General features: G+C 45.9%; 1 protein-coding gene across 3 annotated transcripts in view; it reads left to right on the forward strand.

Moving 5' to 3' along the window:
- The first annotated feature begins 1,186 nt into the window (after positions 1 to 1,186).
- PFDN1 (prefoldin subunit 1) overlaps positions 1,187 to 21,448 on the forward strand; it is a 57,907-nt gene continuing 37,645 nt past the window's right edge. For 2 of the 3 annotated variants that reach the window (XM_032801738.2, XM_032801740.2), the window contains exons 1-2: positions 1,188 to 1,281; positions 2,179 to 2,345. In XM_032801738.2, the coding sequence (XP_032657629.1) occupies positions 1,249 to 1,281; positions 2,179 to 2,345 (200 nt within the window). In that variant the 5' untranslated portion in view covers positions 1,188 to 1,248. Of the gene's footprint in view, positions 1,282 to 2,178; positions 2,346 to 21,448 lie in introns of all 3 variants that reach the window. The other variant, XM_032801739.2, reaches the window with a different exon arrangement.

Here is a 21,448-nt window from a genome sequence, read left to right on the forward strand (position 1 = left end):
TCCTCACACCTCTTGTCAAACTGTCTGTAATGGGCTATCTTGATTATCACTACAAATGTTTTTTCTCTTAATTAATTAGTCTCTTACAGTTGGTAGGGCAACTCCCACCTTTACATGTTCTCTGTATGTGTATATATATATATACTAACTATATGTTCCATTCTATGCATCTGATGAAGCGGGCTGTAGTCCACGAAAGCTTATGCTCAAATAAATTTGTTAGTCTCTAAGGTGCCACAAGTACTCCTGTTCTTTTTGCGGATACAGACTAAAACGGCTGCTACTCTGAATACTGTGAAGTAGTGTCACAAACCCTTTAAATTAAATTCTCCCGCTCAGGTTGCATCTGATCGCTATGTATGCTCCCTCACTTGTAGCTCAGACTATGGGCAAATAAAACTGCATTATAACCTCCAATGAGAATTAACACACAATATGCACTAGTGAACTGATCTGAATTTCTTGTCAATAAGGCTCTCTCATGAGCAGCTTCTCTTTGTTTCACCCCTCTTGTCATTCCTTGTGAAGTTTTCCAGTTTATTTAAGCCAGCTTCTACTCACTGATGTCAGTGGTAACACTCCTGTTGATTTTCACAGGAGTAATCCCTTGAATGCTCAGCTCCTCAGGCAAGGACCTTATCTTCCTATTAGCTGGTGAAATGCAAAACACACACCTGTTGTGTAATAATGTTTATTAATAACTATGCATACAGTCACATGATATTGTTTCTGGTCCCTGGTTGGTTGACCTACAACTACAGGATACATGGACACACACATAATGTGATGAGATATCCTTTATGTTTTATTTGGTCTCTTGATAGTCTGCACAGTTGGTGATTTGCAATTTCAGCCATTCATCTCAGTGAGCAAAGCTTGGGTCTACCACAAATACAATTCTGCAATGGTCTGGCTAGCATATACGGGCACCACTTTCTATGGGATAGAGTTAGAAGAACTGCTCAACTATGTGTCAGAGGCCCCATACTGCAGACAACTATGGGTGATTCTCGTAGTTCAGATGGCTGCAGGTGGTGGATCTGGGTGGTATCCCGGCTGCACTGCAATTCTGGTTGTCAGTACTCCAACAGGGACGCGGGCTTCCCAGTAACCCTCCAGGGCTGTCTTGCAGTCCCTGTGGGTTGCTGTCCAGTGTGTGATGGGGGGCGCAGACGCCTACCTCTCACTGCGCACGCGCACTGGAACAGGTCCTGCTGCCTTGAATGCGCACGCGCAGAGATCGGCAAAATGGCGGCGCCCGTGGACCTGGAGCTGAAGAAGGTACCGGCCGGGCCTGCTATGTAGCGTTGCGTGCGCGGGCGCGGGGGAGCTTCCTTCCCAGGAGCCGGGGTGGCTGGAGGAGGGAGGCCGCAGCAGGGCCCTGCTCCCTTGCTTCAGGGGCCGCGCGGGGCTCGGTTGTGTGGCAGCCCTGCTGGGTGTCCCGGGGCTGGCAGGAGCCGGGCCCCCGTGGGAGACCTGCCGCGCAGCGGAGAGCACGGAGCCGGGGGAGGGGTGGGAGCGTGGGCATCTGAGAGACACTCTCCTCCCCAGACAGACACACGCAGGAGCCCCGAGACAGACACTCGACCTCACTCCCTGCAAAGCCCCCTCTCTGTCCGGCCGCACGGCTGATCCTCTCCCCAGCAGAGAGTAGAGCTGTGCCCTTCCCTCCCACTCGTGGGCCGGGCGAGCTTCCCCAGCCCTGACCTGGAGGGAACCAGAGCTGTCAGGGAAGGGAGTGGGCACTGGTAGGTGGCCAGGGGAAAGCTTGGAGAGCAGATAGAAGTGAGTCAGGCCAGTCATCTCCAGTGAAGAGGAGCAGTCCAGTGCCCCAGAAGGGAGGCAGATCACTAAGAATGAGTCTTGCTAGACAACTTAAAAACATATATGTGCACCACACAGGAGGGCAGATCCTTGAGCTCACAGTCTGTGTCCAGAAGCATGTCTGTGTTTGGAATCCCTGGTGTCATTATAGCTGAAAGAGGCAGTTCGCTTATAAAACCCTGCACATGAGTTAGCTGTTGCTGAGTTTTCTGAGTCCAAAATGAAAACAGCTGCACCATGTCCAAAAGTACTACTTGATGCTCCTGGACCAGTAAAACTTAAATTTCCTGTGCAAAAGTTATGACAGTCAAGGTCAAAATTTCGTAACTGTAACTTGCCTACTTTTTTCATTAGGCTTTTACTGAACTGCAGGCCAAGGTTATTGACACACAGCAAAAGGTGAAGCTGGCAGATATACAAATTGAACAACTAAACAGGACGAAAAAGCATGCACACCTCACTGATACGGAGATTATGACTTTGGTGGATGAGACACGCATGTATGAAGGTGTAGGGAGAATGTGAGTAACTTTTTTACCGATGGAAGAGATTATGGCCACATTCTTCCAAATTGCCAATAAAACTTGCTGTAATTGCATGTAAATTATACTACTTTTAGAAACATTTCTTTCTGTAATCAATGATGAAGTATCAGGTTTGTAAATATTAGCTGCATTTTGCATGCCTCTGATCTGCCATTCCTCTACTCTCCTCCCTCAAAACATATCTTCTTTCAGGGCCATAAACTTTAATTTCCCCCTCCTTAATTCTGTGTGTGTGTTAGTGTAGTGTCCAACGATGGCAGATAGAGCTATGTTGGCCCTGCACGGGAAATTCTCCCTTGGCCTTCTGCAGGACTTTTGTATCTCCTATAAGCTGTTGGAGCAGCACAGGGTCTCCAGCAGAGGACAGATGCTCTCTTATTGTCGCTTATTTGTATGAAAAACATTCTGGCTGTTTCGTATCATATTGTGTTTAGGTGTTTTATAATCCTATTTTTAATTATCATCTCAGTGGCTCCTCAGTAAGAGGGACTTACTGCATAGTAATTCCCAGGATCAACCTTCTAGTTAAAAGGTTTGCTACCCACCAGTCTTCTGACATAATAATTTATTTCAGTGAGTGTTTACATATTTTTGTTTGGCTTTGCTCATGCGGATTACAATCACATTTGGGGTTTCATGAAAGTTTATAGACTCCACCAGCAGAACTTGTATTCCTCATGAATGCTGATGACAAAATGTAGATTTGTGAGAAGTTATAATAAACCAGTCCAACTTTAACTGCCTGATGAAATATGTATTTGACTCTGAAAATTGTATGTCTCCTAACTTAATGCACTAATTCAGGGGCAATGGTTGTCCAATGGAACTGAAATGGTGATCTGTTCATTAGCATGTTAATTAAGTTCTATGAAAGATGTTCCCTAGAATCTTTAGAGAACCAAATGAAGTGAAATGGATGCCAGAAAGTTGTTTGTCCAGGTGCATTTTGTCATATGTTGTTGTTTTAGAATTAATAGGAAAGGAGGAAAATGTAACCTTTGTGCATTAGACTGTCTTCAGAAGAAACATAGCTTAAACCTGAGGACTGCCATTTTGATTTAAAATTTTGCTGCAGATCCCCAAGCCTTCTGCTTTGCTCCAAACCCCACCCCTGCCCCATCTCTTCCTGCCCCTGCTCCCCCCCGGCCCCTCCTCTTCCCTGTCTCTTTCTGCCCCTTCCCCGAACCCATGCCCTCCCAGCGCCTCCTGCACACAGCGGAACAGTTGTTCTCTGGCATGCAGGAGGTGCTGGAAGTCAGGGGGAGGAGTTGAGTTGATCAGCAGGGCCCGCAGACCCCAGGCTGATAAACGCTGGCTTAAACCAAACCTAATATGTATTTTGATGGCACGCTAATGATACCTTCCTATTGTAAAAGGCCACATGAACTAGTCTTTAAGCTAATAGTGCATTCTTACTGGATAAGTGTTGTGCTTAATGCTTTGGAAGGAAAAGACAGACAAAGGTTTGGGTGTACTAAGGTTTTTCTTTCGTGTAGTGTATTAGGTAGTACTGACAAATTACCTGGGCCCACTTGAAGGGATGTTCTATATTTCATTTCCAGAGGTCCAGTATACTGTACATACTGTCTCTTATTTGTTTTCTGTAAACAACCAATAATTATTTTATTCATGCAGCTGAACGTAATTTTGAGGTGTTACATGAGGGTATTATTGACTGGCACCTTCAAAGGAAATTGATTTCAGTCTCCTGCTGTGAGGCAGAGAAATGAATGATACAGCCTGTTGACAGATCAAAGCCATAGAGTTTAAGGCCAGAACAGACCACCAGATCATCTTGTCTGACCTCCTGCATATCACAGGCCAGCAACACACCCAACACCCAAAAACTAAACCCAACAATCAGAATTAGACCAAAATATTACAGCCACAGAAGACTAATAGGCCACAGGCAGAGAATAGGCGGGACCAAGATGCAGCAATGTCAGAGTGCCAAGGAATGCCAAGGAATTAAGTGAGATATACCCAGATAATCTTGGCACGTGACCCGCACTCCCTGCTGCAGGGGAAGGCAACCCCCATCCCCGAGTTCACTGCCAAGTTCCTGACATCACATATGATGATCAGTTAGACCCTGAGCATTTAAGCAAGAGAAGGGTTTCTTCTTCAGGGCAGTGAGACTAGTAGGCACAGCAGAGATAAACTAAGAGTAAAAAGCACCTTCAAAAAGTCCACAGCAAATTTCTTTAAGCCATTTTTTACTTAAGAGCACAAGGTGGCTTTTTCCATTTTGAAAAAACACCTAAAGTAATTCTAAAACAAAGATAAGATGAAGAATGTATTGCCTTTTAAAACAATACCTGAAGTGTTTGTCAAAAGGGAAAAAACCCAAAAATGTAAATAGCAGTTAAGGTCCCAGTATCCATATCAATTCCTCTGCCTCCTTTCTCTGCCCATCTTCCACCTGTAGTGTAGAGACCTTTTTCTCTCTGCGCACTCTCAATTACTCTGTGGGAAGCAGGCACCAGAGTAACCATCTTTCTATGAGCTTTACTTCTGCTTCTCTACCTCTGACCAAGAGAGGGCTGTTTGGCCCCTGCTGGACTGCCTGTTTGTACCATAGAATATGCATGTGCCATCTTATTTATATTACCACCGTCTGTATTATGGTAGCGTCTAGATACCTAACCAGGATCGGTGCCCCTGTATAAGCCACTGTATAAACATAGAATAAGAGACAGTTCCTTCCCTGAAGAGTTTACAATCTAAATGGCTTCCACCTACCCTTGATTCCCTGAGTTCAGTTTCATGTATCCTCAGGGAATTTAGCTGAACTAATATCACCTGTTCTGCTATGTTGCTGATGGCCACCTACCTGCTATCTCTGAAATTTGCTTTTTATGCTGACAAAGTTTGGATCCTTTTCCAATATGAGAATTACACCCCAACAACACAAAGATCTTCTGTTAGTCCACATTAGCCACTTCTTGATGTGTGATGGAGACTTCGTGTTCCCCGTGTGGGCTGGAAAGGTTGGCATGGGTTATAGCCTCATAACTAAAGAGCCTGATGTTGGAACTGAGGATAGACTTGTGGTAGCTGGTGGTCTCCAGGGCCTGTGTAGAGGTGAGTGAAGATAAGGAGCACAGCTGAGGTTGGCATTGGGACCTGAATTGTGATTTATCAGAATTTTGATCCTGCAGCATTTTGTGAATTATATGCCTGATGTTGTTTTAAAGGGCAGTATAATGTGAACTGTGTTAGTTGCCTGGGAATATCCTATACTAGAGTTTTATTGTAGAGGAACTAGCAACTTTGTTCTGTACTGCCTCCCTGCTGTGAAGGGAGAGAGTGGTCCTGAGGATGATTCTTTCCTTCTCACGTAGTTTTATGTGAAGGGATATCATCAACTTGAAATCTACCCATATAAAAAAAAAAAAAAAAAAAAGATGGAGGGGAGAGTTAAATAGTTGCAGGTATTGCACTGGGCCCTGAGTCCCACTTAAAGTTTTTATGGTTTCACAGTTGCATTTTCTATATCTTCACAATATTGTTTCCTTTGCTGTTATGTGTGAAAAACCCATGCAAATAAGGGGGCGACAGGGGAAATAGCAACACAGACTGTCCATAGACAAGCACTGTCAAATGCACAAAGAAAAGAGAATGGAAAGAGAAATTTTATTTCTAATCTCTCATAACATACTTAGATGTTACTTGTAACAATAATAGGCAAACATTTTTCAGGGTGACAGTTTTTTTTCTTTAGAGATGATGGGGAGCACCTTTAAATCAGAAGTATGGTAGTTGGTTTTTGCTCTAGTGCAGGAGCGGGGAAACTTTTGTTTTTGGCCTGAGGGCCACATCAGGTTTTGGAAATTGTATAGAGGGCCGGTTAGGTGAGGCTGTGCCTCCCCAAACAGCCAGTCATGGCCTGGCCCCCATTCCCCCTGCTTCCCACTCCCTATCTCCCCAGGACCCCTGCCCCATCCAGCCTTCCCATTCCCTGTCCCCTGACCATCCTCGGAACCCCCACTCTGACTGCTTCCCATCACCCATCCAACCCCTCCTCTCATTCCAGACTGCCCCTCTGGGACCCCTGCCACATCCAATCACCCCTTCTCCCTGTCCCCTGACCGCCCCTGGAACCCCTGCCCCTGATTGCCCCCTGCCGCTCCATCCAAACCCTCTCTCCTTCCTGACTGCCCCCCCGGCCCCTGCCTGCATTCAGCCCCCCTATTCCCCGCCCTCTGACCGCCCTGACCACCGTCCCGAGCACCATCCCGAGCTCCCTGTATTCCCCCCGGCCTCCCTGTTCCCCGCCCCCTTACCGTGCACCCTGGAGCACTGGTGGCTGGCGGGGCTACAGCCACACTTCCCAGAGCACCAGGACAGAGGCCTGGCTGGAGCCAACCATGCCACCGCACAGCACAGAGCGCCAGCTCAGGCTGGGCTCTGCATCTGTGCTGTCCCAGAAGCTTGCAGCCCCACTGCCCAGACCGTTGTTGTCATACGCATAAATCCCAATTCTGAACCTAGCGTCCAAAATGTGGGTGCTTGCATGAACCCTCCAAGCTTAATTACCAGCTTGGATCTGATAGCGCTGCCACCAGACAGGAATTACAGTGCCTGCCTCACTCTGGTCTCCCCAAACCTTCCCTGGGGGACCCCAAGACTCAATGCTCCTGATCACAATCAAGGGAAATAACCCCCTCCCCTGTCTCTCTTTAGTTTCCTCCCTTGGCTTCCCTGCCCTGATGGCCCTTAGGAGATACCGTTTTCAATCCTGAATTGCAAACACAGAGAGATCAATGTTTCTTTCACCCTCAGTCAGTCCCTGCAAAGGTACGCTTTTGCACTCTGCACACAGAATTTTCCCTTCTCCCCTGTGTCTTCTCCCACCAATCCCTGGTGAGTTCTAACTAGAAAAATCCAACAGGTCTTAAAAGAAAGCTTTTATATAAAAAGAAAAAAAAAACATAAAACTTCTCTGTATGAAGATTGAGAATATAAGGGTCAATTGCTTAAAAGAAAATGAAATAAACAGGGCCTATTCCAAAAAATAACAATTTAAAACATTCCAGCAAACTACACACATGTGCAATACAAAATCAATATAAAAAACCTATTGTCTTACCTTTTTGTGAACTTACACTTGGAAACAGAAGAATTAGAAATCCTGGAGATAGAAATCCTCTCATAGCCGAGAGAGCACAGACAGAAGGACACAGACAAAACACACACCCAAAAATTCCCTCCCTGAGCTTTGAAAAAAAATCCGGTTTCCTGATTGGTCCTCTGGTCAGGTGTGTGGTTCCCTTTGTTAACCCTTTACAGGTAAAAGAAACATTAACCCTTAGCTATCTGTTTATGACAGTTGTGCTGGCAGTGGGGTGAGCTGAAGCTGCGGGGGAGGGGTTGGGGGCGAGTCTCCTGGGGCAGGAGCTCAGGGACCAGGCAGGAGTGTCCCGCGGGCCACATAGTTTGCCCACCTCTGCTCTGGTGTGATCCTGTCTTCATTCTTAAACTGAATCTCAGCCTCTCCTATGCCGCATTAGCTATAGGAGTTTGACACTATATTGTAGTGGCTTGTAAAATGGAAGGTAATTTTAGTTTGGGTTGGATGATAATTTATAGCTCATTCCACTAGGAACCACTAGCATCCTCTTATAACCTGCTAACACTTTAGTAACCCTCATGCTAGTGGCTTGCTGTCTCCTCTAGCTGCTGTACCTTGTATGGATGTTTGTCATCTCCTGTCTCAGAGATAGTGGGGCCAGCTCCCTTAGCTCAAGCAGTAGAGACTCATGCTTTTAGATACAGACATCCTGGTTCAGTTCTTACAGATTACTTGACCGTGGATATTTTTACACTCATGCACTACAAGGAGGAAAACTTCAGCAGAAGTGGTTTGCAAAGTGGTAATCTGGTTGTCTTTTCCAATAGCTCTAGGCTAGATAACATTATCACCAAACACTCAGGCAGTTCTAATGCTCAGACTCATTAGGGTGGATTTCTTTATTTTCCTCATTACTTTTGCCAGGAGGAGCTATTATTTAAAAAAAAAATAAATAAATCTGTTCTGAAATGGTAAAATCTGAGACTGCTATAGTGGGATTTAACCTCTCCCTTCCCCACAAAAATCTTGTGTTATGCATGTCAGGAACGCCTCCAATTCTGGACCGAATCTCTGTTCTTGTGAGTTGGGATCAAGACCTGAGGTTTGATTCTGCTTGGCACCTGCTTCTACTGTAAATAGTTCTATTTGTTACATTTGTTTAATTATTGGATGCAAGAGGGAGCGAGGCCTCATGACGATTTGTGGCTTCCTGCTGCTGCCTATCAGTCAAGTGATGTTGTTCACTGTGACCTGCGTTGCTAACCAGATGAGCTTAGCACTGCTACTGTGTTCTGTACTAGTTGGAGCTTTGGTCTGCTTCATTCCTGGATATGAACTGCAGTAATCAAGCCTGGAGGTCGTGAGGATCATGGTGTGGCCGGGTCTGTGCCTGAGAGAAAGGGGCACGATCTTCTGGCTAGTTGCATTAGGACGTATATGTGGTTTGGCATCCAATAGAATTGAGGGATCCAAACAGGCTCCAGGCTGTGCACTAACTTAACTGTCTCGGGCCATGGCTACACTTGCAGATGTAGAGTGCATTGGGTTAAACCAGCCTTCGGAGAGTGCACCAGGGAAATCCTTCAGTCTGTCCACACTGACAGCTGCATGCGCACTGGCGTGGCCACATTTGTGGCACTTGAAGCTGCATTTGGAGTGGTTCATTGTGGGCAGCTATCCCACACAGCACCTCTTCCCATTCTGACGCTGTGGCTTGTGGGAAGGGGGCGTGGAGTGCGGGGCATTCTGGATCCTGTCCCAACGCCCCATGATGCATCGCTTTGCATCCCAGCAATCCCTGTGTTTCCGTCCACATTTGGAACCATCTTTCAACGGTTTCTGTGCAGAGTGTGCTTTGTCTTCCCTTTCGGTCTGCGGGAATGGAGCCCGAACTGCTGTGGAACATGCTGACAAGTCTCGTTTCGCGGTCGAATTACTGCTTAAGACCCAGAGTGACAGTGAGCAGTCCGACAATATCATCAAGTCGCGTAAAGCATACAACGCGAAATTGCTTGTCTGGTTCACGGACATGCTCTCCGCTGTGGAACGCCACTTTTGGGCTTGGGAAACAAGCACTGAGTGGTGGGATCACATCGTCTGGGATGATGAGCAGTGGCTGCAGAACTTTTGGATGAGAAAAGCCACTTTCATGGGACTATGTGCTGAGCTCGCCCACCCTGCAGCGCAAGGACATGAGATTGAGAACTGACCTGCTGGTGGAGAAGCGGGTGGCTATTGCAGTCTGGAAGCTGGCAACTCCAGACAGCTGCCGATTGGTCGCTAACCAGTTTGGAGTGGGAAAGTTGACGGTTGGAATTGTGTTGATGCAAGTTTGCAGGGCCATTAATTGCATCCTGCTTAGAAGAACTGTGACTGTGGGTAACATCCATGACATTATGGCTGGCTTTGAACAAATGAGTTTCCCTAACTGGGGAGGGGAGATAGATAGGACGCATATTCTTATTCTGGCACCAGCCCACCTAGCCTCTGAGTACGTTAACCGAAAAGGGTATTTCTTCATGGTTCTCCAGGTGCTTGTGGATCACAGTGGTCATTTCATTGACATTAACTCAGGCTGACCTGAAAGGGTGCATGATGCACGCATCTTTTGAAACACTGGCCTGTTCAAGAAGCTGCAGGCCAGGACTTTTTCCCCAGACCAGAGGATCACCATAGGGGAAGTCGAAATGCCCATTGTGATCCTTGGAGACCCTGCTTACCCTTTAATGCCGTGGCTCATGAAACCCTGCACAGGGAGCCTGGACAGCAGCCAGGAATGGTTCAACTACAGGCTGAGCTGGTGTCGAATGACTGGAGTGTGGTTTTGGCCGTTTGAAGGGCTGCTGGCGCTCTCTTTAGGGGAAGCTCTCTTGGCCGAAGACAGCATCCCTGCGGTTATATCTGTGTGCTGTACCCTCCATAATATTTGTGAAGGAAAGAGTGAAAGCTTCACTCAGGCATGGGCCTCGGAGGTTCAACACCTGGAGGCTGAATTTGCACAGCCAGAGAGCAGGGCTATTAGAGGGGCCCAGTGTGGGGGTGCAAGGATTAGAGATGCCTTGAGGGAGCAATTTGAGGCTGAAAGCCACCAGTAATGTCTGGTGCTCTGCACAGGAGTTAAGTGCAGTGGCTGTGTTTGGTACACTGACTTGCAGTGATTGTTGCTTTCCTGGGCTAAGGTGTATTTTGTTTTATGCACTAATAAAGTATGTTTTCAAAGTAAAAAAACTCCATTTATTGAAAAGAAAATTATTATTATTTTTTTCAATAAATGAACACAGAAATACCAAAAGGGCAAGGGGGTGGGGTGGGCACTGGTTCACTCATAGGCTTGAGTATGTCCTGATTTCATATTCTCGAATCCTGTCTGGAGTGCTGTGCACTGAGTGCTGCACTTCAGGATGGCTATAAGGCATGTTGAGGGGGTTTGAGTGCTGTGGATAAGGGTCATAGTTTTCATGGGTGGGTAGTGAAGTTACGGGTGTAGGAGGCAGCTGGGGATGGTAAGAACCCGGATGTTGGGGAAAGTGGGTTGGAGGAGACATGGGGGCACAAGGGGAAGAGTTTTGCGACAAGGGCTGCAGGGCGGGGTCGAGCGCGGTAGTCTTCCGCCTGCATGGCGATGAGCGCCTGGATAGAGTCCGCTTGGCGCTCCATTATGGTAATCAGCCGTTCTGTGCTTTGTGGCCAGTGTGTCGCGTTTTACTGGTGGGTCCTCCTTTTCGCTCTCCCTCCACTTCTGTGTCTTTCGATTCTTGTTTACAGACTGCTGCATGACTTCTTTGCTTTTACGCTCCCTCGTCCTGAGTCTTCTCAGTCTGTCGGCCGGTGATAAGAATGATGGCTGAGATCTCAACGTTGCACCTATACAGGCAAAATGCAACACTTAACAGAGGCATTATTGTATGCACCAGACAAAGCAATGATTCCCCTGGACTTAAGGAGGGCAATCACAAAAACCATACTTTGCCTGTCCCAAAGTGAGTGCACATAACCCACGGGAGCCCCGGAAATGATGAGTAAGTACAGGATCCATGGGGACTGATTGTTTCATGACTGTACTGTACTCTGGGTTTCTGTGCCTTGGGAAGAGCCAACAGCTTCAGGGGGCACTTACACTGAACACTGTCGGACAGAACAAGGAATAATGGTCTCAAGTTGCAGTGAGGGAGGTTTAGGTTGGATATTAGGAAAAACTTTCTCACTAAGAGGGTGGTGAAGCACTGGAATGGGTTACCTAGGGAGGTGGTGGAATCTCCTTCCTTAGTGGTTTTTAAGGTCAGGCTTGACAAAACCCTGTCTGGGATGATTTAGTTGGGAATTGGTCCTGCTTTGAGCAGGGGATTGGACTAGACCTCCTGAGGTCCCTTCCAACCCTGATATTCTGTGATTCTATGATTCTCCACAGGAGCTCGTCTTGGAAGATATCTCGCTGCTGAGGGAAACCAGGGAAGCAAGGGAGGGTCTTCTCCTATAATGCGGCTTCCGCCCTGGCCCATACACAGCTTGCCTGTGTGCAGCAGTGGTCCCCATTCCTCGCCCAAAGAGCCCATACCTAAAAACATCCTTCCTAAAAAGAAAGCCGCTTACCAGGAACCTCCTCTGTTGTTTGTCCTTTCCCAAGCACCGGATGCTGCAACTGGCTGCCTTCCTCCTGGCTCGAGAAGAGTTCCTGGCTGCATGCATCTAGGGTTTCTGGGATGTCTCCCCCTGCCTCAGCACCATCCTCGTGCTTCCCCTCTTCCACTGTGCTGGGCTCAGAAGTGTCCATGGTAGTCGTTGCAGTGGAGGTGGGATCGTCCCCAGGTATCGCGTCCAGCTCTTTGTAGAATTTGTAGGTTGCGAGGGCAGCACTGGAGCTGCCGTTTGCCTTGCGGGCTTTGTGGTAGGCAGCTCCTTTACTTTAACCCAACACTGCACTGCATCCCGGTCATGGCCCCTGTCCATCATGGCCCTTGATATGTGCCTGAAGGTATCGTAATTCCTATGGCTGGAGCGCAGCTGGGACTGCACAGCTTCCTTCCCCCAAACACTGATGAGGTCCAGCATCCTGCCATTGCTCCATACTGGGGATCGCCTGGTGCGTGGAGGCATGGCCACCTGGAAAGATGCGCTGAGAGCACTCCAAGCCTGGCTGAGCAAACAGGAAGGGGATTTTCAAAATTCCCAGGGAATTTAAAGGGCAGGTCAAAAGTGATGACCAGAGTGGCTAGAACAGGCATTGTAGGACACTTTCGGAGGCCAATCACAGCCAATCAGAGTGCATTAGGTGTCCATACTGACGCCGCGGCACTCCAGCAAGAGCGCAACAAATGTTATTCTCGGGGAGGTGGAGTACCAGGAATGCTCCAGCTGCAGAGTCAGAGCGCTCTACGTGCCTTGCCAGCGTGGACGGGGAGTGAGGTAGAGTGCTCTTGGCGGCTTTATTGCGCTATAACGCGCAAGTGAAGCCAAGGTCTCAGGGTGAGGACAAATATCCTCCATAGGTGGGGATGTTACAGAGGGGGCAGATTTTTCTGAGTGGTTCCTTCTTCCTACTAGTATCACCTGAGTCTAGCTTGCTTTCAGCTTTAGCCAAACATTGTTTGCTCAGATGCAGCTCTCTAGTTGCCTAGATGGTGCTGTTTGTTAGATGTAAAAGTTATATTAGACATAGAGCTGGGTATTATCTTCATGCTGTTGGCAGTTCAGCCTGTATTGTCTCACCAGGTTCATGTAGATGTGGAATAACATGAAGATGATTGAATCTCCCATGAACACACTGGTGAAGGTTTTTGAAGTTGAGAAACAGTTGCCCATTACAATTATCTGGGTTTGGTTTGAGCCATTTCAGGGCATTACATTTCACCTCTGCATCTTCTTGGAGGTGAGCCACCAATGTTTGGTGAAGATCTATAGGGAATGCTGCAGAGAGGTTCAGCAGGAGGATTATGGGTGTACTTTCGTTGTTTACGGACAGATGAAGTTACATGCCAGAGAAACAAGTGATGTCTCTAGCCTAGCTGGACGGTATGTAGGATGCTGGCAATTGGAAATTGAAGCTAGATAAGTTTAGTCAAGGAATAAGTTGCAAATTTTTAACAGTTAGTCATTAAACACTGAACACTTGATTAGGTTTGTAGTGGATTCTCATCACAAGAACTTTTACATAAAGATTGGATGTCTTTCTAAAATGTGTATTTTAATTGAAACAGGAATTAATTCAGGGAAATCCTATAGCCTATGTTATGCTGGAGAGATTATCACAATAGTCACTTCTGGCTTTGTAATCTAGGAAATGTCAGGTAGCATTAGAGGTTGTTTTTTGCCGGATTCCTTTTTTAAGCAAGCTAGTGAAGGAGTTTAGACATTGGGAGCTCTGTAGCTTCACATTATGATTTCTTCAGCACTGGTTAGAATATTGCATGTCTTAAGGTGGGTGGTAGGTCACTTTAATAATAATTTTTGATCAAAGCGGTGTGGACAATCTCTAAGTCAAGGTCCTGGGCGTCCTTTACTCTCATCCCCCGGAAAGTGTGGGGGAGGGGAAAGGAAGATTCAGAGTCAGTTTTGGACTTCAGTGTCATCAGTGCACCCGTGACTAATTGTGTGAATTGCCAAATTATTGGAAATAGGCTAATGTTTCTGTTCCTATGCTTAGCTTTATTAAATTAAAAACTCAGCTCACTCCCAGAACAGTATTTTGACTTTTTGTCTAGAAAAATCTTTCAATGTTTGCCCAGTGTATATGTGTAACTTAGAGATTTAAAAAACATATTACTCTAGATGTCACCAGCGTGGAAGATCTTGGTTATACCTGTGTGAAATGCATGCTACCCCAGAAGGCAATCGATTTAATCTTTCACTTCTTCACGAGCACTACATGAATAAGTACTATGGTCTTTACTCTCCTCTGCTCTGAACTTGAGCACGTTGTCTTTCTGAGGTTCCTTCTCTGTATCATTGTAACGTGAAAGCCAGTTTGTCATTCCCAAACCCGGGTTTCTTCGTTGCAGTTTGTGTGTAGCGTGCAACCCCACCTCTCTTCAGCATAGGGAGTGCTAGATTTACTTCTACTATAGCTATTTGTGATTTAGTACAAGGAAAGTCAGTGCCACATAGTAGGAGGTGATGAATTGCTGTATACTGTAAGTTTCCGTTGCTCAGAAGATATCCCAGCCTCGTGGCATCTTGCCAGCTACATTTTAGTTCTGTTACTTCATATTCTTTTGAAAGGCTTGTTATGTAGCCTGATACAACTACCACCAACTTCTAGTTTTGCTACTTAAGCTATTTGTGAACTGACATCATCCTATTGCTTTGAGAACTAGGATGAAAGTTTAAACTGCAGAATTCTCTGTCTGAATATTTGAGATCTTTCCCTTTACATACTTCTAACATTCAGATAATTAATAGATCCAGTCAGAGTTGTAAGGGAAAACATTTATTTACGCCAGACACGCTATAGGGTTCGCTGCAGTTCTTGTGGCTGTGGGATGCCAAAAATGATTTTTTTTTTTTTATCATGTATTGATATTTAGTTTGTCTCCAGTTTTATTCCTCTGACACTTTTTTAGAAGTTATATGCCCAAGAAACAGTCTGATTATAAAAATGAAACAAATTTAATAACCTTGTACAACTTCATTTTCAAGATTGTGCCCAAGAAATGTTCTATCTGCGTGGCAACTAATAATAATCTGATTTTGATCATGATTTTTGAAGTGTGGGTTTGTTTTTTAACCACACAAATGAAAAATGATGTTAGAATCAAGAGGTGCAAAAGACCAAAATAATCTAATCCATTTCACTGGAGGTTTGACTATGTTGCTACTTTCAGTGCTGTTCTTGGTGAGAGTCAAAAGTCATAAATTAGCAGGATCCCTATTTTCAGCAACTGCGAAGACAAGTCTCTGTCTCCTCACTATCATATGTTTCTCTCTCATACAGAAATACACTTGCATGCAGCAACAATCATTTTTGCCAACACAGACAGTAGCAAAATCTGGCTCTTCTTGCTGACCTGTATATTCACATTTCGCAAAGAGCTCAGGGACTTGCAGAGGTCAATTTACCATTCGCCTACTACGTATAGGTCAATGTAGTAAATGTGAGTGGGGTATCTGTCATCAAGCTCTGGGGCAATACTCTGGTGAGAAGTTCAGCCCTCAATGCCACATGCTGGGAAGGGGGCAAGTGCTGAGATGTTTACAAGAGTAAACCAGGACAAGCACCTTAGTATCAGATCGATAGGACCTGCTGCTTTTGAAATTCTCCCATCTCACTGCTGGAAGAGTGCAGCACCCCCCACCCTCTCCTTGCCGCTGAGACTCCTGGCTGCTGTCATGGAGGTTTTTGTGTCTGTTACTCTACTCTTCTCTACTCCCTCAGCTTCTTGGAACTACTTCAGTGCCTACTGCTTCTATTGCTGGTAGCTTTCCAAAGCTGCAGGGTTTAATGGACAGGATTTTTATCAATAACACTGATGCCCAGAGATTTCTGAACTGATCTGAATCTTATTAATTTCACTCTTATCTTTGAATAAGCTACGAGCAGCAGTAGGGGCATTGGAAGAGAATTGTAGTTAGGAGGATAGCCCTGTATCAGGTCACTCTGCAATCACAACTTTTAAAAACCATTTATATATGGCCATAAGTGTGTGAAATACATGCTGCCCCAGAGGCAAGTGATATAATCTTTCACTTCTTCACCAGCACTACTGAATGAATATTGTGTTCTTTACTCTTCCCTGCTGTGAACATGAGCACGTTGTCTCTCTGACGTGCCTTCCCTGCATCATCATAATGTGAAAATCAATATGTCATTCCCAAACTTCATGTTTCTTCGTTGCAATTTATGTGTAGCTTGCAACCCCACTTCTCTTCAGCGTAGGGAGCTTAGTAGTGCTAGATTTACTTCTAATATAGGTATTTTTATGTCACACAAGGAAAGTCAGTGCCATATAGTAGGAGGTGATGAATGCTGTATACTGTAAGTTTCTGCTGCTTAGAAAATATCCCAGCCTTATGGCATCTTGCCATTTAATGCCAAAGTGTGTGTGTATTGTGTGTGTGTGTGCACGCATATATATATAAAATAGCTTAATTTCAGCAAAAAATGATGCTGAAGGTACTTGTGCTTGCCAGGGCAAGCTACTTTGGCTTGCTGTTGGTAAGTAGGTTTTTCATACTCTGGATGGAGGAGGTATCAGGATTTTATGAACACTACACAAAAAATCCCTTGCATTCAAAGAATGTGAAGGTTGTAAAGTCAGGCACTAAAAAGCTGGGAAATGTCAGCATTAAGGTTGCCTGAGTAACCTTAATTTGGAACCTCTTTTGCACAGATGGCATGGTACAGTCTTTAATAACATGATTACATGCTATTTTTTCCATAACACCTTGGTGCAATCCATGCTAAGGGCAGACCTGCTCTGGGATGTATCAAGGTTGTGTGGTAAGGCGGACTAGTGTGTGTAAGACCTCTGCATCATTTCTTGCAGAAGTTAGAAGGTGTATTGTGTTTGAGTCAGGAGACTGCAGGAACAGAAAGGAGGGTCTCATGGTTAAGACAGTTGAATACTCTCCTGAGGAAGTAGAGTCCGTTCCTGTATAATGATAGACAAGTCGCTTAAACCAAACTTTTCACAGCTGGTCACTAACTGCGTGTTCCTCAGTTTCTGGGTGCCCAACTTGAGACCCTGGGGTTTGATTTGTAGAAGTGCTGAGTGCTCACAACTGCATAGTGGGGGCTGTGGTTTGAAGTGTGTGCTATATAATGCTAAGCACCTAAAAATCAGATTGGGCACCCAAAATTAGTTGATACTTTTTACCAGAATCTTGATGTGCCTGAGCTTCCTCTTTGTAAAATAGGGATAATACCACCCCTTCATTTCACAGGGATTTTATGACGATAAATTCATGTTTCTGGAACAGTTGAGTGTCATAGTGATGAGCGCCACAGAAATGCCTGAGGAAATTAGTAATTCTGTCTTCAGAGCAGGGTCCGAACAGTATACTGTAAATAAAGCCTAGGGCCACACATTAAACAATGAGGAGAAAACAATGTTGAATAACTGTTCATTTAGTGAGCACCATCCATCCTGTGCACTGAACAAGGTCAGGGTCCTGTTGAAAAAAAGTGTGTGATCCTATAATTAAAGATTGTATCGGAAAGCATTCACACAGAGGGGCCAAATAAAGTTTGCAAAGGCAACTTTAATTCTGGCCTGTCCTAACTTCTGAGTGCTTGACTTTGCAGTTTTAATATAGATTTGTGTGTGTGTAATTTACTAGGATTTTAAAAATGCAAACTGAAAAAACAATTCAGTTGTGTGGCAGCATATTAACACCTCTGCGGCTGATCGGGAGGGTTAGAATATTTATATTTACTATACAGCCCTGTGCCCCTTGAAATAATAGTGTAACTGTGTAAGCGTGCGCAGACTCACCCAGCAGCGCCTCCTGCTGGTTGTCCTCAGGAATTAGCATCCAACCTCTGGAGCGCCCTCTTCAGGCCGGTGCCTCGCCAACACTGCTGGTGCCCGTGTCCCTCCCAGGACCCTGGTGCCCCTTTAACTGGGTGTTGCCCCCTTGCAGTACCCCCACAGTTCTAGGTCTCCCCCTCCCAGGGGAACCCCCACCCACTATCCCAACTTTGCCTCAGTCTTGGCTACTGCCTGGTCTCCATCTAGCCCCCGTTCACTGAGGCAGACTGCAGTATAAGCCGCTCATCACAGGCAAAGGGGTTCAGACCTGCTGCCTCTACCTCCCCCACGGGCTGCCCCGTTGCAACCCTGCACCTATTCGGCCTATAGTCAGGCCTGCAGCCTGGGGCTTTCCAGGCTGGAGCTCCCAGCTCCTCTGGCCCTTCCCCAGCCCTGCTCCCAACCTAGGTGTCTTGCTTAGGTCCCTGCAGCCAGGCCCTTCTCCCTCTACAAGCAGAGGGAGAATTACTGGGCTTCTGGCTCACAGCCCCTTATAGGGGCCAGCTGGGCCTGACTGGGGCATGGCCGCAGCTGAGCCTACTTTCCCCAATCAGTCCAGGCTTCTTGCCCCAGCCCCAGCCCCGCTACAAACTGATAGCAATATTCATCCTATGTGTGGTCCAGCACCACAGAAGGATGTAAGGTCCGTGGATATTTACTGACAGCAGAAGAATGGTGAGGCTGAGGAATCCTTTCCAGTCTCTGGAGGGGCATAGGCTGTATTGTGTACAGACTCTTCTATCTTTTCCCCCAGGCTTGAGCCCCTCCTGCCTCATCTCCCACAAACTTTCCCTACCCCATTCTCGTTCTCCTTGCCTACGCAGTCCCAGTCTGCACTCCTCAGTCTCCTTGGCCCAGTCTCCTTGCCTCCCAGTCCCACCATCCCCACTCCAGTTTCCAGCTTCTCTCGCCCTCACAACCCAGTCTCATCAGACTACTTGTCCCAGTCTCCTCCTTTCCCTTTCCCCATTCCATTTTTTGCCCTTCTGTATTTGAATGAGGCTGCTTCCTCCTTTGCACTGCCTGGATGCCAGCAGGGTGATCAGTGAGAGCATTGGAGACAGGCTCCCTGCTCTCATTCCCAGTACCTGGCCTGACCCCGGTTTAGGGTGACCACTCACCTCTTCCTGGAATACCAGACATTCCAGTACTTCTGGGAATAGCATGGACCTGCTCCTGTTAGCATGACCTTGGATGCATGGTGTGGGTGAAGTCCTGATGCATGGGGAGGTGCCATTTTTAAGAGCTCTCCCCCTCCTCCCATGTGACCTCACATGCACGGTGCATGCAAGGTCACAGCAGATGAGGGGGTATCACTTTTAAGAGTGTGCCACTCCGCCTCCAGGACTTTGTGAGAGGTTGTGCTGGTGGGGGCAAAGTGACATACTCTTCAAAAGGGCGTACCCCACCTGATTCCGGACAAAACCATGTTTGGTTTTGTCAGAGTACTGAATGGGGGACAAACCCTAAAAAAGTCTGACTGTCCTGTTTAATACCAGATGAGTGGCCTGCCTACCTCAGCCTGGAGCAGCCATTACAGAGAAAGCCTTTCTAAACTCATGTGACCGTGGCCTGGGGTATGCTCAGTCACTCTGTGGGGATGGTGCATGCGCAGTGTGGTTGGCATTAGGAGCCAACACCTTTTCAGAGTCTTAGTTGTTCAGCTCTAGCAAGCCTCTCTTGAGTATGTGGAAATGGAGATTTTTCAAAGGTTTATAACTTGGCCAAATTTAGACAGATTTTGATGGGCATAGGTCCTCTACCAAATTTGAGTCCCAGATCCAAAACATGGTGGTACTAGAACATTAAATAAAAGGTCAGTAGCATTTGTTAACATGGGGAAAACAGAGTATTTTCTTCTATACTTGTTCTCAGAAAGGGCTCTACCATTTTGATAGTAAAAAAAAAAAAAAAAAGAAAAATTCAGGCTGAGGCAGACATGTGGCATGGAAATTTTCAGCCCAAATGGTTAGTTTGGCAAAGTTATAAGTAAGTAAAATCATAGAATTATAGATTATTAGGGTTGGAAGGGACCTCAAGAGATTATCTAGTTTAACCCCTTGCTCAAAGCAGGACCAATCCCCAAATCCCTACGTGGCCCCCTCAGGGATTGAACTCACAACCCTGGGTTTAGCAGACCAATGCTTGCATGCCCAAATACCTGTATGGAACTGCAGTGTGCGGATTACATGCACAAAATATACACAGGTAAATTTTAGAGTACAGGTTGAGGCTGGCCTGTAATGTGATTCTTTATGTCCACATATTGGTCCTTCCAAGTGTCAGGTAATCTTAATAATAGGCATTTCTACCAGTCCTATCAAAAATAAGCTTGTCTTCCAGGTTCTCTCATCCATGCTTGCAGTGAGAGAAGTTGAGTCAAGCTAACTCATATGCTTTTTACACCACATGTGTAGCTGTCCAAGGTAATTTATTGACACACTGTGACTCTACCACTGTGGCATAAGCTGTGTTTAGTAAACAGCCTGATCATCTGTAGTCCAGTGCAGGGTATTATCATGTAAATGCTTGAACATAAAAGATGTCTTGTCTTATACTTTGAAGGTCAGCAATCCGGTGGTAGGCTATTCCAGGAAGCAAGTTCCATAGTATTGAATCCGTCACCTTATAGCTAGTCCCCAGTTATGCTCATCGTCTGCAGGCTGTCATCAAATGGAAGCTCATCTGATGTGGGCTGTAGCAGTTGTGCACAGAGAGATCTTTAAGACATGTGGTTAAACAAAACACGAAGTGCTGGGTGAGCTTCTCTTCTAAACTTCTGAATTTGCAGTGTTCCTGTTTCAGGTCTTTTACTGTCTTTGCTGTGGTATGTCATAGAAGGTTTCTCAGGGTATTTAAAACAAGAGCATGGGGAATGTTTTTGCTTAGCTCCTTAGTTTGGAAGCATCTAAACCATCACTTTCATATTCCATAACTAAAAACATTTATCCAGCTTCTCTTAGAAAGCTGAATAGATTTCCGACCCTTGTCTTTTGCACAAAAGGCCTGAAGACCAAGGAAGCCTTCACATTTTCTAGAATAAAGAGCACTTCACCGATGTTTTTTATACAAACTGTTCTTGAGTTGATTCTTTTCCTGGTCACAAAGCTGAACTCTCCATTAAAGGAATTAAACACAATCAAAGATTCAGGTGTGTCCAGAAATAGATTTGTCAAGTGACTGGACATCATTGTCCATTTTTGGCCATTTGGCAACATGGAGAACATGCAACAGTATCAATGTGCATGTCTCTTCCTGACTGGATTTTTAGTTCTGAGCTGAAAATATCACTTCTGTTGAACCACACATGTACTAGACAGAATGCCAAAGCTCCAAAGGCTTTTTTTCTGAGCATCGCAGAGTTCCTGGGGGATGCAGATTTGCCAGCTGCCCAGGGAATGTCACCTTGTCATAAATAGCTATTTGTTTACTCTGGATCCTTGTTTGTGAATCAGTTTCTTCTTCCTCAGTTTTCACCTGCATGATTATTCCCTGGGATATAGCTTGATTGTTGGCTATGGAGGAAGTGCTTAGTCTTGTTT

This window comes from Chelonoidis abingdonii, chromosome 7 (assembly GCF_003597395.2).
Source record: "Chelonoidis abingdonii isolate Lonesome George chromosome 7, CheloAbing_2.0, whole genome shotgun sequence".
Lineage (NCBI taxonomy): Eukaryota > Metazoa > Chordata > Testudines > Testudinidae > Chelonoidis > Chelonoidis abingdonii.